The following is a 20,779-nucleotide window of genomic DNA, read 5'->3' as shown; positions in this document are numbered from 1 at the left end:
CTGCTACAATGTTCTGTACCAGTGTCTTCTGGGTCTATCTTACTGCTACAGTGGTCTGTACCAGTGTCTTCTGGGTCTATCCTACTGCTACAGTGTTCTGTACCAGTGTCTTCTCTCTGTCCTACTGCTACAGTGGTCTGTACCAGTGTCTTCTCTCTGTCCTACTGCTACAGTGTTCTGTACCAGTGTCTTCTGGGTCTGTCCTACTGCTACAGTGGTCTGTACCAGTGTCTTCTCTCTGTCCTACTGCTACAGTGGTCTGTACCAGTGTCTTCTGGGTCTGTCCTACTGCTACAGTGGTCTGTACCAGTGTCTTCTCTCTGTCCTACTGCTACAGTGTCTACAGTGTTCTGTACCAGTGTCTTCTCTCTGTCCTACTGCTACAGTGGTCTGTACCAGTGTCTTCTCTCTGTCCTACTGCTACAGTGTCTACAGTGTTCTGTACCAGTGTCTTCTCTCTGTCCTACTGCTACAGTGGTCTGTACCAGTGTCTTCTCTCTGTCCTACTGCTACAGTGTTCTGTACCAGTGTCTTCTGGGTCTATCCTACTGCTACAGTGGTCTGTACCAGTGTCTTCTCTCTGTCCTACTGCTACAGTGGTCTGTACCAGTGTCTTCTCTCTGTCCTACTGCTACAGTGTCTACAGTGTTCTGTACCAGTGTCTTCTCTCTGTCCTACTGCTACAGTGGTCTGTACCAGTGTCTTCTCTCTGTCCTACTGCTACAGTGTCTACAGTGTTCTGTACCAGTGTCTTCTCTCTGTCCTACTGCTACAGTGGTCTGTACCAGTGTCTTCTCTCTGTCCTACTGCTACAGTGTTCTGTACCAGTGTCTTCTCTCTGTCCTACTGCTACAGTGTTCTGTACCAGTGTCTTCTGGGTCTGTCCTACTGCTACAATGTTCTGTACCAGTGTCTTCTGGGTCTATCTTACTGCTACAGTGTTCTGTACCAGTGTCTTCTGGGTCTATCCTACTGCTACAGTGTTCTTTACCAGTGTCTTCTCTCTGTCCTACTGCTACAGTGGTCTGTACCAGTGTCTTCTCTCTGTCCTACTGCTACAGTGGTCTGTACCAGTGTCTTCTCTCTGTCCTACTGCTACAGTGTTCTGTACCAGTGTCTTCTGGGTCTATCCTACTGCTACAGTGGTCTGTACCAGTGTCTTCTCTCTGTCCTACTGCTACAGTGGTCTGTACCAGTGTCTTCTCTCTGTCCTACTGCTACAGTGTCTACAGTGTTCTGTACCAGTGTCTTCTCTCTGTCCTACTGCTACAGTGGTCTGTACCAGTGTCTTCTCTCTGTCCTACTGCTACAGTGTCTACAGTGTTCTGTACCAGTGTCTTCTCTCTGTCCTACTGCTACAGTGTTCTGTACCAGTGTCTTCTGGGTCTGTCCTACTGCTACAATGTTCTGTACCAGTGTCTTCTGGGTCTATCTTACTGCTACAGTGTTCTGTACCAGTGTCTTCTGGGTCTATCCTACTGCTACAGTGTTCTTTACCAGTGTCTTCTCTCTGTCCTACTGCTACAGTGTTCTGTACCAGTGTCTTCTCTCTGTCCTACTGCTACAATGTTCTGTACCAGTGTCTTCTGGGTCTGTCCTACTGCTACAGTGTTCTGTACCAGTGTCCTCTGGGTCTATCCTACTGCTACAGTGTTCTGTACCAGTGTCTTCTCTCTGTCCTACTGCTACAGTGTTCTGTACCAGTGTCCTCTGGGTCTGTCCTACTGCTACAGTGTTCTGTACCAGTGTCCTCTGGGTCTATCCTACTGCTACAGTGTTCTGTACCAGTGTCTTCTCTCTGTCCTACTGCTACAGTGTTCTGTACCAGTGTCCTCCTCTGTCCTACTGCTACAGTGTTCTGTACCAGTGTCCTCTGGGCCTGTCCTACTGCTACAGTGGTCTGTACCAGTGCTCTCCTCTAATGAGTACCTGACTCCATCTCATTTAGTTCTGGACTAATGTAACAGGTCATAAAGTACCTGACTCCATCTCATTTAGTTCTGTACTAATGTAACAGGTGATACAGTACCTGACTCCATCTCATTTAGTTCAGGACTAATGTAACAGGTGATACAGTACCTGACTCCATCTCATTTAGTTCTGTACTAATGTAACAGGTGATACAGTACCTGACTCCATCTCATTTAGTTCAGGACTAATGTAACAGGTGATAAAGTACCTGACTGCATCTCATTTAGTTCAGGACTAATGTAACAGGTGATACAGTACCTGACTCCATCTCATTTAGTTCAGGACTAATGTAACAGGTGATACAGTACCTGACTGCATCTCATTTAGTTCAGGACTAATGTAACAGGTGATACAGTACCTGACTCCATCTCATTTAGTTCAGGACTAATGTAACAGGTGATACAGTACCTGACTCCATCTCATTTAGTTCAGGACTAATGTAACAGGTGATAAAGTACCTGACTCCATCTCATTTAGTTCTGGACTAATGTAACAGGTGATACAGTACCTGACTCCATCTCATTTAGTTCAGGACTAATGTAACAGGCGATAAAGTACTACTCAGAGAACGCAAAGGATGAAAGTAAATAAGACATTTTCATCAAGTAGTAATATGCATTAATATGTCACTCAGACGGACTGTAGTCCTGATGTAACCCACCCATAGATGATGTACACACTCTGTACAACAAGGAAGACAGACAGATACGACAGACAAATAAGACAGACAAGACAGACAAGACAGACAAGACAGACAAGACAGACAAGACAGACAGACAGACAGACAGACAGACAGACAGACAGACAGACAGACAGACAGACAGACAGACAGACAGACAGACAGACAGACAGACAGACAGAGACATACCTGACGATCTGCTCAGACACTGGTTTGTTCTGGAACTTTGAAGGGAGTTCTAGAACAGGCTTGACGGTAAAACACTGGATGCCTTCATCACAGCCGTTAACGGAAATATTGAAGTGTTGAATAGAAATGAACAGGTCACAATAATTTAAACTAAAACAGAACAGTAAAGTACCATACAAACTAAAGTCATGACTAGACCCTCGCAGTCTTCTGAATGTGTTTGGGGTTAACGTGTGTCGATGGAGGTGGTCAAGCACTTTGGGAAGACTTTATAACTTTATAAATATAATTGAATAAATGACTGATTGATTGATTGTAATAAGTATACACTGTCAGGGATAGTTCTTGATGTCTGTCTGACTCAATCAATCACATGTCTTTTATCAAGCCCATTTTACATTAGCAGTGCTATACAGAAACCCAGCCTAAATCCCCAGAGAGCAGGCAATGCAGAGGCAGAATAACTCCCTAGAAAAGGCCAGAAGCTAGGAAGAAACCTAGAGAGGAACCAGGCTCCGACGGGTGGCCAGTCCTCTTCCGGCTGTCTGTTATCTCTGTGGTAAGGATACACTGTGAGGATGAGGTCTTGATGTCTTCGCCGGGTGGTGTGGTAGTCTTCATCTTGTCAGCGTTGGGGAACTGGGTAAGCAGTCTGGCCTCGAAGTCCTCTCTCCTCTCGTACTCCTTCCCCCTATAGATGAACATCTTGTTCTGAGAGGAGAAAAACAGAGAGAACGTAGGGGGCGTTTACACCACTGCTGTCTGACCACCAGAGCATGCTTTGTGGCACAGTCGAAGCCACGCTGGGCTTCGGGGGGGGGGGCCAAAAGGTTGATAGATCCCCACCACGACAGCTCACTTTCTCTGACCGTTTCATTACACGGGACTAGTGATGAACACCGATAACACACACACTGAGCTGGCCCAACAGAGCGGCATAACACTGCAGACACAGTATAATATGGGGTTTAATGGGGTTGGGATCTTTGTATTGTAAAACCACATGACTTTACTGGATGTAGTGAACGTATTTGTCTGATGCAACGGCAAAGAACAGGGTGAAGTCCTTGGTCCGATCAGAACTCATGTTTCCTTCTGCCTCATCAGGAAACAGTTAGTGTTTCATGTTTTCTAATGGTAGATCAATAAACAGTTTCATGTTTTCTAATGGTAGATCAATAAACAGTCAGTGTTTTCTAATGGTAGATCAATAAACAGTCAGTGTTTTCTAATGGTAGATCAATAAACAGTTTCATGTTTTCTAATGGTAGATCAATAAACAGTTTCATGTTTTCTAATGGTAGATCAATAAACAGTTTCATGTTTTCTAATGGTAGATCAATAAACAGTTTCATGTTTTCTAATGGTAGATCAATAAACAGTTTCATGTTTTCTAATGGTAGATCAATAAACAGTTTCATGTTTTCTAATGGTAGAACAATAAACAGTGAGAGTTATTGCCAGTGAACTGGTGTCAAAACAGAGAAACACTTCATCAAATAAAGAGAGACTGTTTCTGTTCTCAACAGGCTTTGGACCCTGTTTCTGTTCTCAACAGGCTTTGGACCCTGTTTCTGTTCTCAACAGGCTTTGGACCCTGTTTCTGTTCCCAACAGGCTTTGGACCATGTTCAACAGGCTTTGGACCCGGTTCTGTTCCCAACAGGCTTTTAACCCGGTTCTGTTCTCAACAGGCTTTGGACCCGGTTCTGTTCTCAACAGGCTTTGGACTTTGTTTCTCTCCCTAATGTCACATACGCTGATACTTTCTGCACATGAATTTGCGCGCAGAAGAATTGCCATGGCACAGAGACACGAGAGATTGGACTTCACTGAGTTCGCTCCATTAGTTTTTCACTATATAGATCGATTAAACATTATATCAGTCCCTTTTCAATGCAACAAACCAGAACAAATCTAATTTTACAAGACCGAGTCTGTGATTTTGTTGTGGGCAGAGCACAACGGAGTAGAAGTCTACTGGCGGGGGTAGCCCACGAGTGAATACGCTTTTTAGTTCACATCAGATCAGTTCAGATCACATCAGAGCCGCAGGTTTGTTGATGTTCTTTGCTAGTTAGCGAGTTATTAGCCCAGTTATAGATACGTAGAGGTCAGCGATGGGGAGTATACTGCGTCCTACAGGAGCACACTAAATGTAGGCTAGATTTCAACCTGTCTTTGAAAAGCCAGTCAGGTAAAATGTCTTATGTCTTAATTAAAGGGGCAGTGTTGTATTTTGAGACAGGCTTGAATATGCATGTACACCAATAGGTAAAGGGGTAGCCTACAGTGTCTAATTCTCTGTATGGTAATTATAATACATTTTGTAAAGTAGTTTCGTGCATCATACAACACAATAAAATGTACCTATTTGTCCCGTGGTGTTACAGACCAAGTAAAAAAAATCATGAATTCAAGTCAAGCCCTTCATCATGTAAAAACATAATTAAAAGTCTCATGTAATGTAGGCCTGCATTGAACAGCACATACTGTAGACTATATCATAGAAATCAACAGCTGTTTCCATGTGAACATGTCATGGGATTTACTCCATTGGTTGTGTTGGTTGTGTTGGTAGGTCTACATTATGCTTGGATAGCCTATTGGCTACTGTCTAAAACTGTAAGGACACAGCCTATTGGCTACTGTCTAAAACTGTAAGGATACAGCCTATTGGCTACTGTCTAAAACTGTAAGGACACAGCCTATTGGCTACTGTCTAAAACTGTAAGGACACAACCTATTGGCTACTGTCTAAAACTGTAAGGACACAGCCTATTGGCTACTGTCTACAACTGTAAGGACACAGCCTATTGGCTACTGTCTAAAACTGTCAGGCTACAGCCTATTGGCTACTGTCTAAAACTGTAAGGACACAGCCTATTGGCTACTGTCTAAACCTGTAAGGTCACAGCCTATTGGCTACCGTCTAAAACTGTAAGGACACAGCCTATTGGCTAATGTCTAAAACTGTAAGGATACAGCCTATTGGCTACTGTCTAAAACTGTAAGGACACAGCCTATTGGCTACTGTCTACAACTGTAAGAACACAGCCTATTGGCTACTGTCTAAAACTGTAAGGACACAGCCTATTGGCTACTGTCTACAACTGTAAGAACACAGCCTATTGGCTACTGTCTAAAACTGTAAGGACACAGCCTATTGGCTACTGTCTACAACTGTAAGAACACAGCCTATTGGCTACTGTCTAAAACTGTAAGGACACAACCTATTGGCTACTGTCTAAAACTGTAAGGACACAGCCTATTGGCTACTGTCTAAAGCTGTAAGGACACGTCCTATTGGCTACTGTCTAAAACTGTAAGGACACAGCCTATTGGCTACTGTCTAAAACTGTAAGGATACAGCCTATTGGCTACTGTCTACAACTTTAAGGATACAGCCTATTGGCTACTGTCTACAACTTTAAGGTATCTTTGACCAACAGATGCATATCTGTATTCCCAGTCATGTGAAATCCATAGATTAGGACCTAAAGAATTTATTTAAATTTACTGATCTCCTCATATGAACCGTAACTCAGTCAAATCTTTTATATTGTTGCATGTTGCGCTTATATATATATTTTTTAGGATAAATGCACATTCAAGCACGAGTGCCAAGTTTTTGATTTAAATGCACTGCTTCCCTAAAAAGGTACTTTTCTTGAAGTGTTCAAATCTGCTTTGAGTGATAAACTCATTGATTTTCCACACGTCATCTGTTCCAAGCAGAATGAAAGGAACAGCCAAACCTGCCGGACTGAAATTGGCAGCAGGGGATTTCTCAGACTGCTGTTACACAACACAACTTTCACACTACTTTAGTTGCAGGTTGCAGATGACATTCATCTCCAGCCACTTTTGCTGTTTTACACGAAGCAACTCTAAAAAACAACAACAATTAAAATGGCTTGCAACAGCCAATCAAATCGACCGCTGCTTCCCGTCAAATTCTTTGGGAATTCTAAACTCACCCGATGTCATCTGCCGTAACACATTGTGAATTCACAAAATTATTAGTTTATCGAACCGTTTCGTTATTGTATAAAGATTGATTTAGACAAAATCAATCAAGCTGTACAATTTACCTGGAGGGGAGGGGGGGGGGGGGGGTTCATGGAGCAACTCAGTAGCAAGGAAGTAAAATTGCGTGTAAGTTGTGTCTGTAGCCTTAGGTGAGGGAAACGACAGCAGCCATGTTTCTTCTTCCTCAAAGCCAGAGTGGCGTGGAGTGTACACACTAGACACATTCCCATCCACTGGTTTAGGACAGTAAAGTCTTTAAAAAAATATATATATATATTCCGACAGATAATTTGTTCCGTTCGACATGGTGGGATCTTTTTTGTGTCTGTAAAATGAATTTGTGAGAGAAATGCCGATGGAAACACCTTTATGTGTGTAACACCTTTATGTGTGTAACACCTTTATGTGTGAAACACCTTTATGTGTGAAACACCTTTATGTGTGTAACACCTTTATGTGTGAAACACCTTTATGTGTGAAACACCTTTATGTGTGTAACAACATTATGTGTGTAACAGGTGTGGAATTTCCTGTTGTGTAACGACACAACATCTGAATAGTTCCCAATGCCTGATATTAGTGTACATTCCTTTTGTTGTTGATAGTGGCCTTTTTAATGTTGCACACTTCCTTTTCTATTCCCCCTCAACACCCCCTCAACATCCCCCCCAACATTCCCCTCCAACATTCCCCTCCAACATTCCCCTCCAACATTCCCCTCCAACATTCCCCTCAACATTCCCCTCCAACATTCCCCTCCAACATTCCCATCCAACATTCCCCTCCAACATCCCCTCAACATCCCCTCAACATTCCCCTCCAACATCCCCTCAACATTCCCCCAACATTCCCCTCCAACATTCCCCTCCAACATTCCCCTCCAACATTCCCCTCCAACATTCCCCTCCAACATTCCCCTCCAACATTCCCCTCCAACATCCCCTCAACATCCCCTCAACACCCCCCCCCAACATCCCCCTCAACCCCCCCCCCCAACATTCCCCTCAACACCCCCCTCAAAACTCCCCAACATCCCCCTCAACACCCCCCCCCCAACATCCCCCTCAACACCCCCCCCCAACATCCCCCTCAACACCCCCCCCCCAACATCCCCCCCAACACCCCCCTCAAAACTCCCCAACATCCCCCTCAACACCCCCCTCAACACCCCCCTCAACACCCCCTCAACATTCCCCTCAACATTCCCCTCAACATCCCCCTCAACATCCCCCTCAACACCCCCCCTCAACATTCCCCTCAACATTCCCCTCAACACCCCCCTCAACACCCCCTCAACATTCCCCTCAACCCCCCCCTCAACACCCCCCTCAACATTCCCCTCAACATTCCCCTCAACACCCCCTCAACACCCCCCTCAACATCCCCTCAACATCCCCTCAACATTCCCCTCAACACCCCCCTCAACACCCCCTCAACACCCCCCTCAACATCCCCTCAACATTCCCCTCAACACCCCCCTCAACATTCCCCTCAACACCCCCCCCAACATTCCCCTCAACACCCCCCTCAACACCCCCCTCAACATTCCCCTCAACATTCCCCTCAACATTCCCCTCAACATCCCCCCCAACACCCCCCTCAACATTCCCCTCAACATCCCCCCAACACCCCCCTCAACATTCCCCTCAACACCCCCCCCAACATCCCCCTCAACATCCCCCTCAACACCCCCCTCAACATCCCCCCAACACCCCCCTCAACATCCCCTCAACACCCCCCTCAACACCCCCCTCAACATCCCCTCAACATTCCCCTCAACACCCCCCTCAACATTCCCCTCAATACCCCCCTCAACATCCCCCTCAACCCCCCCCCAACATTCCCCTCAACACCCCCCTCAACACCCCCCCCCCCAACATTCCCCTCAACATCCTCCTCAACATCCCCTCAACATCCCCTGCCCCTCGATGAGCTTGATGCTCCTTTCCAGTAAACATCTTGGGTTTATTCTGCTGACATGATAATCGATGCTTGACTGCCGTTTCACAATTTGAAATATTCTCTCATCCATAATAATCTCATAACATAGACTGGCCTAGCCCCACAGCTGACCCACACAGCCTACCCCCACAGCCTAGCCCCACAGCCTAGCCCCACAGCCTACCCCCACAGCATACCCCCACAGCCTACCCCCACAGCATACCCCTACAGCCTAGCCCCACAGCCTACCCACACAGCCTACCCCCACAGCATACCCCCACAGCATACCCCCACATCATACCCCCACAGCATACCCCCACAGCCTAGCCCCACAGCCTAGCCCCACAGCCTAGCCCCACAGCCTACCCACACAGCATACCCCCACAGCCTACCCCCACAGCATACCCCTACAGCCTAGCCCCACAGCCTACCCACACAGCCTACCCCCACAGCATACCCCCACATCCTAGCCCCACAGCATACCCCCACAGCCTAGCCCCACAACCTACCCACACAGCCTAGCCCCACAGCCTAGCCCCACAGCCTACCCCCACAGCCTAGCCCCACAGCCTAGCCCCACAGCCTAGCCCCACAGCCTAGCCCCACAGCCTACCCACACAGCCTAGCCCCACAGCCTACCCCCACAGCCTAGCCCCACAGCCTAGCCCCACAGCCTAGCCCCACAGCCTAGCCCCACAGCCTACCCACACAGCCTAGCCCCACAGACTAGCCCCACAGCCTACCCCCACAGCCTACCCCCACAGCCTAGCGCCACAGCCTAGCTCCACAGCCTACCCCCACAGCATACCCCCACAGCCTACCCCCACAGCCTAGCGCCACAGCCTAGCTCCACAGCCTACCCCCACAGCATACCCACACAGCCTACCCCCACAGCATACCCCCACAGCCTATCCCCACAGCCTATCCCCACAGGCTACACCCACAGCCTACCCCCACAGACTACCCACACAGCCTACTAACTGCTGCCAAGACCAGAATAGGCATATTTGCTATTTCACGCAACACTTTTTGTGACAAAACTAATCGGAAGAGTTGTAAATACAATAAAACACATTACGATTTTATTCGGTACATTTTGTGAGCAGTACGTCACCACGCAGGACATTTTTTTTTTAAACTCAACAAGTCCATTTGGTGGAAACTCACTGCTGTTGGGAAAATGTGGATATTGTCTTTTTGAACATTCACATGAAAATCTGTCGCCAACTGAATGGAAACTAAAACTATAGGATCACCGTGGTGGAACCAGGATATCACTGGTCAGGAACACCGTGGTAGAACCAGGATATCCCTGGTCAGGAACACCGTGGTGGAACCAGGATATCGCTGGTCAGGAACACCGTGGTAGAACCAGGATATCCCTGGTCAGGAACACCGTGGTGGAACCAGGATATCGCTGGTCAGGAACACCGTGGTAGAACCAGGATATCGCTGGTCAGGAACACCGTGGTAGAACCAGGATATCGCTGGTCAGGAACACCGTGGTGGAACCAGGATATCCCTGGTCAGGAACACCGTGGTGGAACCAGGATATCCCTGGTCAGGAACACCGTGGTGGAACCAGGATATCGCTGGTCAGGAACACCGTGGTGGAACCAGGATATCGCTGGTCAGGAACACCGTGGTGGAACCAGGATATCGCTGGTCAGGAACACCGTGGTGGAACCAGGATATCGCTGGTCAGGAACACCGTGGTGGAACCAGGATATCGCTGGTCAGGAACGACGTGGTAGAACCAGGATATCGCTGGTCAGGAACACCGTGGTGGAACCAGGATATCGCTGGTCAGGAACACCGTGGTAGAACCAGGATATCCCTGGTCAAGAACACCGTGGTAGAACCAGGATATCGCTGGTCAGGAACAACGTGGTGGAACCAGGATATCGCTGGTCAGGAACACCGTGGTAGAACCAGGATTACGCTGGTCAGGAACACCGTGGTAGAACCAGGATATCGCTGGTCAGGAACACCGTGGTGGAACCAGGATATCGCTGGTCAGGAACACCGTGGTGGAACCAGGATATCGCTGGTCAGGAACACCGTGATAGAACCAGGATATCGCTGGTCAGGATCACCGTGGTAGAACCAGGATATCGCTGGTCAGGATCACCGTGGTGGAACCAGGATATCGCTGGTCAGGAACACCGTGGTGGAACCAGGATATCGCTGGTCAGGAACACCGTGGTGGAACCAGGATATCGCTGTTCAGGAACACCGTGTTGGAACCAGGATATCTCTAGTCAGGAACACCGTGGTAGAACCAGGATATCTCTGGTCAGGAACACCGTGGTGGAACCAGGATATCTCTAGTCAGGATCACCGTGGTGGAACCAGGATATCGCTGGTCAGGAACACCGTGGTGGAACCAGGATATCTCTAGTCAGGATCACCGTGGTGGAACCAGGATATCGCTGGTCAGGAACACCGTGGTGGAACCAGGATATCGCTGTTCAGGAACAACGTGATGGAACCAGGATATCTCTGGTCAGGAACACCGTGGTGGAACCAGGATATCTCTAGTCAGGATCACCGTGGTGGAACCAGGATATCTCTGGTCAGGAACAACGTGATGGAACCAGGATATCTCTGGTCAGGAACACCGTGGTGGAACCAGGATATCTCTGGTCAGGAACACCGTGGTGGAACCAGGATATCGCTGGTCAGGAACACCGTGGTAGAACCAGGATATCGCTGGTCAGGAACACCGTGATAGAACCAGGATATCGCTGGTCAGGAACACCGTGGTAGAACCAGGATATCGCTGGTCAGGAACACCGTGGTAGAACCAGGATATCGCTGGTCAGGAACACTGTGGTAGAACCAGGATATCGCTGGTCAGGAACACCGTGGTGGAACCAGGATATCGCTGGTCAGGAACACCGTGGTGGAACCAGGATATCTCTGGTCAGTAACGACGTGGTGGAACCAGGATATCGCTGGTCAGGAACACCGTGGTGGAACCAGGATATTGCTGGTCAGGAACACCGTGGTGGAACCAGGATATCGCTGGTCAGGAACACCGTGGTGGAACCAGGATATCGCTGGTCAGGAACACCGTGGTGGAACCAGGATATCGCTGGTCAGGAACACCGTGGTGGAACCAGGATATCTCTGGTCAGGAACACCGGCGAACACCGCTGATATTGCTGGTCTATTTCATGTGCGAACTCAGATAGAGCTTCTATAACACACACTGTACCGTTTAAACATTTTTATTTAACTAGGCAAGTCAGTTAAGAACACATTCTTATCGACAATGACGGTCTACCTACAGCCCCTGGAGCAAATTAGGGTGAAGTGCCTTGCTCAAGGACACAGACAGGTTTTTCACATTGTCGGATTGGGTATTTGAACCCGCGACCTTTCGGTTACTGGCCCAAAGCTCTAATCGCTAGACTACCTGCCGCCCCATTCTAGCAGGGTGTGTGTGTGTGTGTGTTCCTCTCAATGTCATGATACTCATTACTCAGCAACCAGAATGCACCATTCTGACAGAGAAAGGAAATCCCAGTCTATCACAGAGAGGGTGAAGAAGCAAAAACAGAAAATGGTTCTCATACTTCGGCTAGTCAATAATTCATTACTATTTGTGTGAATGGAAACACAGTCGGCCAAGAAACTAGTGTCATGACGAAGTCAATGAAAAGAAGAAAACAAAATCAAACAGCATCGAGAACGAAATTCATAGATTATTTAAACATGCTGTCGGCAGAGGGGTTTATGGGGCCATAAACGGAATCCAAATATCTCCAAATGCATGATGGGAATACTAATACAAAGTCTGTTTGTTAGCGATGGAGACTAGGTTCAACACGATGAAACCTACAGGAGACATATCAAATCAACCATTTCAATCAACGATGATCTTAGCAATGATCCATGAAAGTCAATGATCCAAGAACGTAAAGGACATGACGAGGCTAAATCGGTGCTTAAGATGACAAGGCAGTCATCTTAGGTCACAGGAGTGTGTAGAAACTACAATACCGTTTGAAGGGGAGAGGACATAATGTACCTGAAAATGTATGAGATGAGGAAACTTTGTTTATCCCAGTCAGTAAAGTCAGAAGCTACACAGTGTCCCAAATGACACCCTATTCCCTATGTAGTGCACTACTTTTGACTAGAGCCCTATGGAACCTGTTAAAAATGAGTGCACTCTATAGGGAATACGGTACTATTTGGGACACAACCCATGTCTGAGAGAACTCGGAATGACAGAACGCGACAGCTTATATTTGAAAGTGTTGGAACACAGTTTGATAAATATTTTTAGACAACTTTTGGAAAGCCTGAACAGGTCCGTTGAGCCGCTGAGATGAACAGAACACAGCAGCTTTACAGGAACAGACGGAACACAAGTCGGAGAAAGATGGAGGAATGAAGTACGTCATTTAATAACCCTGCTGTACCGATCGCTAGATGTTTCAGTCAGACTGCCTTCCCAGAAGTCCTTCCTGTTGATCCATTCAGTCAGACTGCCTTCCCAGAAGTCCTTCCAGTTGATCCATTCAGTCAGACTGCCTTCCCAGAAGTCCTTCCTGTTGATCCATTCAGTCAGACTGCCTTCCCAGAAGTCCTTCCTGTTGATCCATTCAGTCAGACTGCCTTCCCAGAAGTCCTTCCTGTTGATCCATTCAGTCAGACTGCCTTCCCAGAAGTCCTTCCTGTTGATCCATTCAGACAGACTGCCTTCCCAGAAGTCCTTTCAGTTGATCCATTCAGTCAGACTGCCTTCCCAGAAGTCCTTTCTGTTGATCCATTCAGTCAGACTGCCTTCCGAGAAGTCCTTCCTGTTGATCCATTCAGTCAGACTGCCTTCCCAGAAGTCCTTCCTGTTGATCCATTCAGTCAGACTGCCTTCCCAGAAGTCCTTCCTGTTGATCCATTCAGTCAGACTGCCTTCCCAGAAGTCCTTCCTGTTGATCCATTCAGTCAGACTGCCTTCCCAGAAGTCCTTCCTGTTGATCCATTCAGTCAGACTGCCTTCCCAGAAGTCCTTCCTGTTGATCCATTCAGTCAGACTGCCTTCCCAGAAGTCCTTCCTGTTGATCCATTCAGTCAGACTGCCTTCCCAGAAGTCCTTCCTGTTGATCCATTCAGTCAGACTGCCTTCCCAGAAGTCCTTTCTGTTGATCCATTCAGTCAGACTGCCTTCCCAGAAGTCCTTTCTGTTGATCCATTCAGTCAGACTGCCATCCCAGAAGTCCTTTCAGTTGATCCATTCAGTCAGACTGTCTTCCTAGAAGTCCTGTCTGTTGATCCATTCAGTCAGACTGCCTTCCCAGAAGTCCTTTCTGCTGATCCAGTCAGTCAGACTGCCTTCCCAGAAGTCCTTTCTGCTGATCCATTCGTCAGCGATTGGTTCGTCTCTAACCAATCAGAGTATCAAAGCCAATGACGATTTCCTGAAATGCCGCTTTTCCCTCGTGTGAATGTGTTCAGTTTTTTAAATAAGAGAATATCCCAATGCCTTTCACATTAGATACGAATACATCATAATCAGCTGAATTAAGCAGCAGTGTCTTAAGGAAGGAGGAAGGAGGCAGGAGAGAAGCTAAGTGCCTTCATTGGATGCAGTGATATCTTCAATATAATTGACTTTCCCCCCCCCCCCAGAGGCAGGGAGATACTGACATACAAACAGCAACACGAAGAAGAAACTAGAAACACTGCAAACACAAAGTATCTCAATTAGCCTCCGATGAACACTTCCCTAACGACTCGTGCAGAGAGGCCATGATTGATATTACATTAAGTGTTCATTATTTTATAATATGGATTCTGAATGAAGTCCACACTTCTTCACACTCAAGCGCATTCCAAATTACACCCTTTCCCCTTATTAGTGCACTACTTTTGAAGGCTCTGGTCATAAGTAGTGCACAACTTTTGAAGGCTCTGGTCCACTATTTATATATATTTTTTATGTAACCTTTATTTAACTAGGCAAGTCAGTTAAGAACAAATTCATATTTACAATGACGGCTTAGGAACAGTGGGCAGAATGACAGATTTTTTCCTTGTCGGCTCAGGGATTTGATCTTGCAACCTTTCGGTTACAAGTCCAACGCTCTAACCACTAGGCTACCTGACGCCATAGGACAGTGAGAGGGAAAAAGACTATCATCCCTAGTCCAATAGGACAGTGAGAGGGATAAAAACTATCATCCCTAGTCCAATAGGACAGTGAGAGGGATAAAGAGTATCATACCCAGTCCAATAGGACAGCGAGAGGGATAAAGACTATCATCCCTAGTCCATTAGGACAGTGCGAGGGATAAAGACTATCATCCCTAGTCCAATAGGACAGTGATATGGATAAAGACTAGCATCCCTAGTCCAATAGGACAGTGAGAGGGATAAAGACTATCATCCCTAGTCCAATAGGACAGTGGGAGGGATAAAGACTATCATCCCTAGTCAAATAGGGCAGTGAGAGTGATAAAGACTATCATTCCTAGTCCAATAGGATAGTAAGAGGGATAAAGACTATCATCCCTAGTCCAATAGGACAGTGATAGGGATACAGACTATCATTCCTAGTCCAATAGGACAGTGATGGGGATAAATACTATCATCCTTAGTCCAATAGGACAGCGAGGGGGATAAAGACTATCATCCCTAGTCCAATAGGACAGTGAGAGGGATAAATACTATCATCCCTAGTCCAATAGGACAGTGAGAGGGTTAAATACTATCATCCCTAGTCCAATAGGACAGTGTGAGGGATAAAGACTATCATCCCTAGTCCAATAGGACAGTGAGATGGATAAAGACTATCATCCCTAGTCCAATAGGACAGTGAGATGGGTAAATACTATCATCCCTAGTCCAATAGGACAGTGAGAGGGATAAAGGGTATCATTCCTAGTCCAATAGGACCGTGAGAGGGATAAAGACTACCATCCCTAGTCCAATAGGACAGTGAGAGGGATAAATACTATCATCCCTAGTCCAATAGGACAGTGAGAGGGATAAAGACTATCATCCCTAGTCCAATAGGACAGTGAGATGGATAAAGACTATCATCCCTAGTCCAATAGGACAGTGAGATGGATAAATACTATCATCCCTAGTCCAATAGGACAATGAGAGGGATAAAGGATATTATTCCTGGTCTAATAGGACCGTGAGAGGGATAAAGACTACCATCCCTAGTCCAATAGGACAGTGAGAGGGATAGATACTATCATCCCTAGTCCAATAGAACAGAGAGAGGGATAAATACTATCATCCCTAGTCCAATAGGACAGCGAGAGGGATAAAGACTATCATCCCTAGTCCAATAGGACAGTGGGAGAGATAAAGACAATTTCCCTAGTCCAATAGGACAGTGAGAGGGATAAAGACTATCATTCCTAGTCCAATAGGACAGTGAGAGGGATAAAGACTATAATCCCTAGCCCAATAGGACAGTGAGAGGGATAAAGACTATCATCCCTAGTCCAATAGGACAGTGAGAGGGGTAAAGACTATCATCCTTAGTCCAATAGGACAGTGAGGGGGATAAAGACTACCATCCCTAGTCCAATAGGACAGTGAGAGAAATAAAGACTATCATCCCTAGTCCAATAGGACAGTGAGAGTGATAAAGACTATCATTCCTAGTCCAATAGGACAGTGAGAGGGATAAATACTAATCATCCCTAGTCCAATAGGACAGTGAGAGGAATAAAGACTATCATCCCTAGCCCAATAGGACAGTGGGAGGGATAAAGGCCATCATCCCTAGTCCAATAGGACAGTGAGAGGGATAAAGGCTATCATCCCTAGTCCAATAGGACAGTGAGAGGGATAAATACTATCATCCCTAGTCCAATAGGACAGTGGGAGGAATAAAGGCTATCATCCCTAGTCCAATAGGACAGCGAGAGGGATAAAGGCTATCATCCCTAGTCCAATAGGACAGTGAGAGGGATAAAGGCTATCATCCCTAGTCCAATAGGACAGCGAGAGGGATAAAGGCTATCATCCCTAGTCCAATAGGACAGCGAGAGGGATAAAGGCTATCATCCCTAGTCCAATAGGACAGTGAGAGGGATAAATACTATCATCCCTAGTCCAATAGGACAGTGGGAGGGATAAAGGCTATCATCCCTAGTCCAATAGGACAGCGAGAGGGATAAAGGCTATCATCCCTAGTCCAATAGGACCGTGAGAGGGTTAAAGGCTATCATCCCTAGTCCAATAGGACAGTGAGAGGGATAAAGGCTATCATCCCTAGTCCAATAGGACAGTGAGAGGGATAAAGGCTATCTGGTGTAGAACATCAGTGATTTACTGGAGATCAGTAGAGGCCAGGGCACAAACACATAACCCACTTTAGCTGGCAATAATAATCTAGTTTAGTTAATGTTGTTGTGCAGCTATTAAGGTAAAAACACTCTCTCCAGCGCTTACAAGATTAATGCTCCGTGGTAAATTGCATTTTGTTTTAGGGGGGGAAAGAACATTGTCCCCTTTAAAAACTGCACAGCATATTCATGTGTCCCAAACCACAGCCTGTTTCCCTCCATAGTGCACTACTTTGAATAAGCTCATTGGGTTCTGGTCAAAAATAAGTGCACTATATAGTGAATAGGTTTCCATTTGGGACATCGTCTTTGTTCCAATATCTGATCTGTAATGATAACTTCTGGGCTGATACTAATACGCTGAAGTTTTCATCTCATTGAATTAGATATGAGGAGTCATTTATTTCTTACGACTTCCCCCCTTTCTCTAGCATACGTGAAGTGAATCCTTAGCTCCAAGGAGGAAGTCTACGGTAGACCGGCTGTAGAGAAGTCTATGAGGTAGTCTACAGTACACAGGATGTAGAGAAGTCTATGAGGTAGTCTACAGTAGACAGGATGTAGAGAAGTCTATGAGGTAGTCTACAGTAGACAGGATGTAGAGAAGTCTATGAGGTAGTCTACAGTAGACATGATGTGGAGAAGTCTATGAGGTAGTCTAGAGTACACAGGATGTAGAGAAGTCTATGAAGTAGTCTACAGTAGACATGATGTAGAGAAGTCTATGAGGTAGTCCACAGTACACATGATGTAGAGAAGTCTATGAGGTAGTCTACGGTACACAGGATGTAGAGAAGTCTATGAGGTTGTCTACAGTAGACAGGATGTAAAAGTCTATGAGGTAGTCTACGGTACACGGAATGTAGAGAAGTCTATGAGGTAGTCTACGGTAGACAGGATGTAGAGAAGTCTATGAGGTAGTCTACAGTAGACAGGATGTAAAAGTCTATGAGGTAGTCTACAGTACACAGGATGTAAAAGTCTATGAGGTAGTCTACAGTAGACAGGATGTAAAAGTCTATGAGGTAGTCTACAGTAGACAGGATGTAGAGAAGTCTATGAGGTAGTCTACAGTAGACAGGATGTAAAAGTCTATGAGGTAGTCTACAGTACACAGGATGTAGAGAAGTCTATGAGGTCGTCTACAGTAGACAGGATGTAGAGAAGTCTATGAGGTAGTCTACGGTACACAGGATGTAGAGAAGTCTATGAGGTAGTCTACAGTACACAGGATGTAGAGAAGTCTATGAGGTAGTCTACAGTAGACATGAGCTGGTCATAGACAACCTTCCCCAGACACACATCACTCTCTCTGTCCTCCAGACAGCTGATAATAGAATCAAAGACAGGACTGTGCATAGAAGAGCCCAGTCTATAAAGGTCTTTTAGACAGCCAGACAGACCAGGCTGTTCTATCTGTAATGGATGCTGTGCCCTGCTAGAGGAGAACGAGTTAGAGGGGAGACTTGTGAACACGGTCTTCAACAGCCCAAATGGAATGATCAGACGTCTTCCTCAAAGCAGCGTCCTCACAGATGTTCTGGAACGAGGACGACGTCGTGACCAAACACCAAAGTCTCCCCGCGCAGGAGAGAGCTCTAATACGAGGAAATGAATTACAGCCTTGGGAAAATAGAGAGCGATTATCAGGAACAATGACACAACTTTCCTCCATCAACACCGTGGAGAAACCACCAGCCACCAGTGACACAGATCAATAGCCCCAACTCTATCCACCTTTCATTACCATGGACATTTTTACGCTGCTGCTACTCTCTGTGTATCATATACGCATAGTCACTTTAACGATACATTCATGTACATACTACCTCAATTGGGCCGACCAACCAGTGCTCCCACACCTTGGCTAACCGGGCTATCTGCATTGTGAGGCAGGAGACTCCACTGGCTGTGGTAATGTATTGTACTGTTAGGGGACTCTACTGGCTGTGGTAATGTATTGTACTGTTAACTCTCTCACTGAGACCCGGCTGAGGCAGAGGACTCTACTGGCTGTGGTAATGTATTGTACTGTTAACTCTCTCACTGAGACACGGCTGAGGCAGGGGACTCTCCTGGCTGTGGTAATGTATTGTACTGTTAACTCTCTCACTGAGACCCGGCTGAGGCAGGGGACTCTCCTGGCTGTGGTAATGTATTGTACTGTTAACTCTCTCACTGAGACACGGCTGAGGCAGGGGACTCTACTGGCTGTGGTAATGTATTGTACTGTTAACTCTCTCACTGAGACCCGGCTGAGGCAGGGGACTCTACTGGCTGTGGTAATATATTGTACTGTTAACTCTCTCACTGAGACCCGGCTGAGGCAGGGGACTCTACTGGCTGTGGTAATGTATTGTACTGTTAACTCTCTCACTGAGACCCGGCTGAGGCAGGGGACTCTACTGGCTGTGGTAATGTATTGTACTGTTAACTCTCTCACTGAGACACGGCTGAGGCAGGGGACTCTACTGGCTGTGGTAATGTATTGACTGTTAACTCTCTCACTGAGACACGGCTGAGGCAGAGGACTCTACTGGCTGTGGTAATGTATTGTACTGTTAACTCTCTCACTGAGACACGGCTGAGGCAGGGGACTCTACTGGCTGTGGTAATGTATTGTACTGTTAACTCTCTCACTGAGACACGGCTGAGGCAGGGGACTCTCCTGGCTGTGGTAATGTATTGTACTGTTAACTCTCTCACTGAGACACGGCTGAGGCAGGGGACTCTACTGGCTGTGGTAATGTATTGTACTGTTAACTCTTTCACTGAGACACGGCTGAGGCAGGGGACTCTCCTGGCTGTGGTAATGTATTGTACTGTTAACTCTCTCACTGAGACACGGCTGAGGCAGGGGACTCTACTGGCTGTGGTAATGTATTGTACTGTTAACTCTCTCACTGAGACCCGGCTGAGGCAGGGGACTCTACTGGCTGTGGTGATATATTGTACTGTTAACTCTCTCACTGAGACCCGGCTGAGGCAGGGGACTCTACTGGCTGTGGTAATGTATTGTACTGTTAACTCTCTCACTGAGACCCGGCTGAGGCAGGGGACTCTACTGGCTGTGGTAATATATTGTACTGTTAACTCTCTCACTGAGACCCGGCTGAGGCAGGGGACTCTACTGGCTGTGGTAATGTATTGTACTGTTAACTCTCTCACTGAGACCCGGCTGAGGCAGGGGACTCTACTGGCTGTGGTAATGTATTGTACTGTTAACTCTCTCACTGAGACACGGCTGAGGCAGGGGACTCTACTGGCTGTGGTAATGTATTGACTGTTAACTCTCTCACTGAGACACGGCTGAGGCAGGGGACTCTACTGGCTGTGGTAATGTATTGTACTGTTAACTCTCTCACTGAGACACGGCTGAGGCAGGGGACTCTACTGGCTGTGGTAATGTATTGTACTGTTAACTCTCTCACTGAGACACGGCTGAGGCAGGGGACTCTCCTGGCTGTGGTAATGTATTGTACTGTTAACTCTCTCACTGAGACACGGCTGAGGCAGGGGACTCTACTGGCTGTGGTAATGTATTGTACTGTTAACTCTTTCACTGAGACACGGCTGAGGCAGGGGACTCTCCTGGCTGTGGTAATGTATTGTACTGTTAACTCTCTCACTGAGACACGGCTGAGGCAGGG

The 20,779-nt window shown here is 46.8% G+C and overlaps 1 protein-coding gene across 1 annotated transcript in view; it reads right to left on the bottom strand.

Moving 5' to 3' along the window:
- Positions 1-20,779, bottom strand: part of dock1 (dedicator of cytokinesis 1) — a gene marked incomplete at its 5' end in the record, with an annotated part of 169,401 nt that overhangs the window by 87,636 nt on the left and 60,986 nt on the right. The window contains 2 exon segments of the mRNA XM_055913173.1: positions 2,840-2,921; positions 3,409-3,550. Of these exon segments, the coding sequence (XP_055769148.1) occupies positions 2,840-2,921; positions 3,409-3,550 (224 nt within the window).

The sequence above is a fragment of the Salvelinus fontinalis genome, unplaced genomic scaffold (assembly GCF_029448725.1).
Source record: "Salvelinus fontinalis isolate EN_2023a unplaced genomic scaffold, ASM2944872v1 scaffold_0271, whole genome shotgun sequence".
In the NCBI taxonomy this organism is placed as follows: domain Eukaryota; kingdom Metazoa; phylum Chordata; class Actinopteri; order Salmoniformes; family Salmonidae; genus Salvelinus; species Salvelinus fontinalis.
The sequence above is the reverse complement of the archived record's forward strand: the minus strand, read 5'-3'. Positions and strand labels throughout refer to the sequence as shown.